The 4,125-nt window shown below is 26.8% G+C and overlaps 1 protein-coding gene across 1 annotated transcript; it reads left to right on the forward strand.

Moving 5' to 3' along the window:
• The first annotated feature begins 1,986 nt into the window (after nucleotides 1–1,986).
• On the forward strand, nucleotides 1,987–3,290 carry LOC125370016 (glutathione S-transferase F9-like). Its single transcript, XM_048373584.1, has 3 exons — nucleotides 1,987–2,217; nucleotides 2,333–2,381; nucleotides 2,657–3,290. Exons 1-3 carry the CDS (start codon nucleotides 2,074–2,076, stop codon nucleotides 3,136–3,138), a joined length of 675 nt encoding a protein of 224 aa, XP_048229541.1. The 5' UTR covers nucleotides 1,987–2,073; the 3' UTR covers nucleotides 3,139–3,290.
• The last annotated feature ends 835 nt before the right edge of the window (nucleotides 3,291–4,125 follow it).

The raw sequence follows: 4,125 nt of genomic DNA on the forward strand, positions 1-4,125 counted from the left end.
AAAATTAAATTTTTATATTAAATTATTGAAATTAAAAAATATATTAATATTTCAATAAAATATAATAAAAATTAAATATTGCTATAGTGTTCTTACTGTTTCTTTTCTTAATAATGACATTGAAAGAGAAGTTACAATGGTAATGGTTCGAGAGCCGGTAAAGGTGAGAAAGTTTGAGAATAATGGTAGTGAGAATAATGGTGCTAATGTCTACCGCTTAATTATATTAATTGTACTAAAATATAAAATAGTTTTAAATTATATTATTTTTTTTTTCAAGAGAGAGTGACTTTCACTTTCTTATTTGTTTTTTTTAAATATGGTTAATTTGAGTCAAATATATAAATATTTAGACTAAAAAGTCTATAAATTTAGAAAAGGACTAAATTGAACCCATGTGACAATATTAGTGGCCAAATTTCATTTTATTTCTAATTTTGACGTAATTTAATTATATTATTTAAACAAAATAATTGAATAAAGTTTTTAACTAAGAGTTCTAAATTAAATAATATTATCTAATTCATGTAAACTTATTCTTTTACAAAATTAGAATAAAATATTACATTTTAGAAACATTTAATCTTAATTTTTAATAAAAATAATAAATTTTAGTATTTGACTCAGTCTCAGATTTTCTTGTTGAGTTAATTGTTCACCCGTTATGTCATATAAGTATAACATAATAATTATAAATTTATTGTATTTAATATTAAAAAATTTATATAATTCGTTTAATATTAATTTATTTTTATAACAATAATTAGTTATCATAGTTGATAATTGTTAATTAGATATATCACAAAAAAATATTAAATATTTAAAACTAAAACTAAAAGCGCATATCAAGTGAAATTTATTGTTTATATTGAAAACACAAAATAATGATGTTAAATTTATAAATGTTAGTTTAACTAGTTTCACAAAAAAAAAAAGAAAACATATGTTAGTTTAACTCCAATTAATAGTTGCATTTTTTTAAAAATTTTTGTTAGAGTTAAAATATATTTCGGTATTATTTTATATTTTCTTATATGAGTCACTATGTAATATCTGACTTTATTTTCTATTTTAAATATTTAATTTTTTTATTTTTAATAACTATCAATTATGATAATTAATAATATTTATAAGGATTATATAAATAATTTAAAAATATTTCAAATAAGTTTGGTAATATTAAATTAAATAAAAAGTATACTTTTATATAATTTGGTAATATTATTTAATTTAAATTTTCCAATTAAAATATTATTTAATTATTTATTAGATAATATAAGTAAATTACGTTAAAATTAAATAATTTTATTCTAATCCAATAGAAAATTACTATTATGAAATTTGAAATTTAGTATGAAGTTCAAAAATCAAATGAACTTTTGTATTAATTAAATCCTTTGATTGGATTAAATTGAATATTTTGTCAAGTTGCTAGGTGAATTGATAAAAAATTAAAATATGAGCTAATTACTCACAGATCCTAAGTTCATGAGGCAAATTGGTATTTAAACCACTGATATAAATAGGACTAGCAACTTTCTAGCAATTTAAAAACACCAACAATACATGCTAACTTGTAGGCGTATAATGTATAGTGAATAGATATAACAATTTTCAAATTTTAAATTTTGATGATTAAAAATACAGTTGAGGAAATGACACCATCAATCAATAACTTTATAGGGAGGAATCAATTTAAAAAGAATAATTATTACTTTTGCTGAAAGGAATTAATTAATAAAAATTTTAGACTGTATAAATGGTGCTATAATATTATTATGAGGTTGAAATATTTATAATATTATAATATCATTTTATGTTTTAGTACAATTAATCTTGAAATTAAGTTAAAAGGAAATTAATAGTACTATAATTAAAATGTAGGGAGTTGTGTGATATAAATTAAAATTTAGGTATAATAATGGAAGCACACTTAACACTAGAGGTCATTAATGAAATTTACCCCTCAAAATGATAATTAAGCAAACTCTGCCTTTATGAGATCGACATCTTATAGGAGCCTCCCAAGTCTCAAGTTCTCACTCACTGTAATTGTTTTGAGAGAAAAAGAAAATGGTGGTGAAAGTGTACGGTCCAGCCTATGCGTCTCCCAAGAGGGTGCTTGTTTGCCTTATTGAAAAGGGCATTGATTTTGAGACCGTACCTGTTGATCTTATCAAAGGAGAGCACAGAAACCCTGATTTTCTCAAGTTGCAGGTTTGTTCAATTTTTTTTTTTCTTTCTTTATTTTGGTCTTTAATTTGGTTTTAAATTAAGTCAAAAGTTATATATATATATATATATATATTTTTTTTTTTTTTGTCACTTGAAGCCTTTTGGAGCACTTCCTGTAATTCAAGATGGAGACTACACTTTGTATGGTAATAAAACCCCTCCTTATCTGTTTAGTTTATGTTCAATAATATTCTTTGAATTTTGGGTCACCACTGTCTGGAAGGTGGAATTCAGAGTAAAGAGAGGGAGGAAACGAAAATTAAAGAATTTTCTGCTTAATTCATGTCTGAGGTGAAATTTTGTTGTCTCCCCTAATTTGTGTCTAACCAATAGAGAGCATTGGGGTTCTATTTACATTGAGATGAGATTTATTAATCATTATTGGTGGGGATTAATTAACTGGCTGTCATTCAATGGGCAGAGTCGCGAGCAATCATAAGGTATTATGCAGAGAAGTACAAGTCTCAGGGCACTGATTTGCTTGGAAAGACTATAGAAGAGAGGGGACTGGTGGACCAATGGCTTGAAGTAGAGGCACAGAACTATCACCCACATGTTCACAACATGACCCTTCACGTTTTGTTTGCATCAGCCTTGGGGTTTACTCCAGATAAGAAGCTCATCAAAGAGAGTGAAGAAAAAATAGCAAAGGTGCTGGACATTTATGAAGAGAGGCTCTCAAAGAGCAAGTACTTAGCTGGGGATTTCTTTAGCCTTGCTGATCTTAGTCACTTACCCTTTACCCAATACTTAGTTGGTCCGATGAAGAGGGAGTGTATGATAAAGGACAGAAAGTATGTGAGTGCTTGTGGGATGATATCAGCAGCAGGCCATCTTGGAAGAAGGTCCTCGAGCTCTATCGATCCTTCTAAGGATCTGGCTATGGTGTGTTTTTATGTTTGAATAACTGTTACCAACGATTAGCTGGTACTCTTTCTTCTGCTTGTTTATGTTTGCCTTTGAGTACTGGCTTTGCTGAGTATTCAGAAAAAGAAAAAAAGAAAAACCTTGCGTTTCTTGCAAGTAATGAAATAAGTGATTGTGTGAAAGAATAAGTGTACGTGTAGATATGATTCACTGAATATTCATGGATTGTCTACAGAGTCCATAGTGACATCTTGAGAAGTAATTCTTGAAGCTAAGCTACACTTGGCGGAGATGCAGGCCATGTTTTGATTCTTACCCGTTACCAGTCTTGGATAATGTACAATTAGTCACCGTAATTCCATTAACACCCCTTCATTCTGATACGTGCCAAGGTTGTCAATACTGCAAAACAAAAGGGTAAAATTTGAAGATCCAGTAAAAAAAAAGCTTTTAGACCTTGTAAATCAACCGAGGATATAAAATCAATCCCGTTTTTGGTTAATTATGTTAGTGCATGCCTGAAAGATGATGAATTAAAAAATTCAAGATAATCTGTACAAATTCTATTAGCATATAAAGGCATTTGTTTAAATTTATAAGTATTTTTGTATTTGAATGTTTAAAGTAATAGATATGAATTAAATCTATCAAATGCTTGATATTTGTATCCAAGAACAGATATGATATTTGTATACAGGAACAGATATAATTGGATCAATTATAGAGTTAACACTTAAATTCATATTCTAATTGGGATATAAAAATAATAAAAGGTTGAATTACATGGATAAATCATTTACAAGAGGTTAATTAGTCTGTATTAATTCTTTCTATATTTTTAGGTGGCTATGATGCACTACTATATATCAATTTTGATCTATAAAATAGGAATTAAATCAATTAGAGAATTAATATTAAATCAAAAGAGAGTTAATTCATTTTTCATTGACCACATATTATTAAATACATATATGTTTAAAGTTGAGTTAAGTTTAAGAATGAGTTGTTACACTTATATTAGGT

The sequence above is a fragment of the Ricinus communis genome, chromosome 5 (assembly GCF_019578655.1).
Source record: "Ricinus communis isolate WT05 ecotype wild-type chromosome 5, ASM1957865v1, whole genome shotgun sequence".
NCBI lineage: Eukaryota > Viridiplantae > Streptophyta > Magnoliopsida > Malpighiales > Euphorbiaceae > Ricinus > Ricinus communis.

Coding starts and splice junctions, on each gene's coding strand:
- LOC125370016 (XM_048373584.1), top strand. CDS start 2,074: ATGGTGGTGAAAGTGTACGGTCCAGCCTATGCGTCTCCCAAGAGGGTG. Junction 2,218..2,332: donor CTGATTTTCTCAAGTTGCAG/GTTTGTTCAATT, acceptor TGTCACTTGAAG/CCTTTTGGAGCACTTCCTGT. Junction 2,382..2,656: donor TGGAGACTACACTTTGTATG/GTAATAAAACCC, acceptor TTCAATGGGCAG/AGTCGCGAGCAATCATAAGG.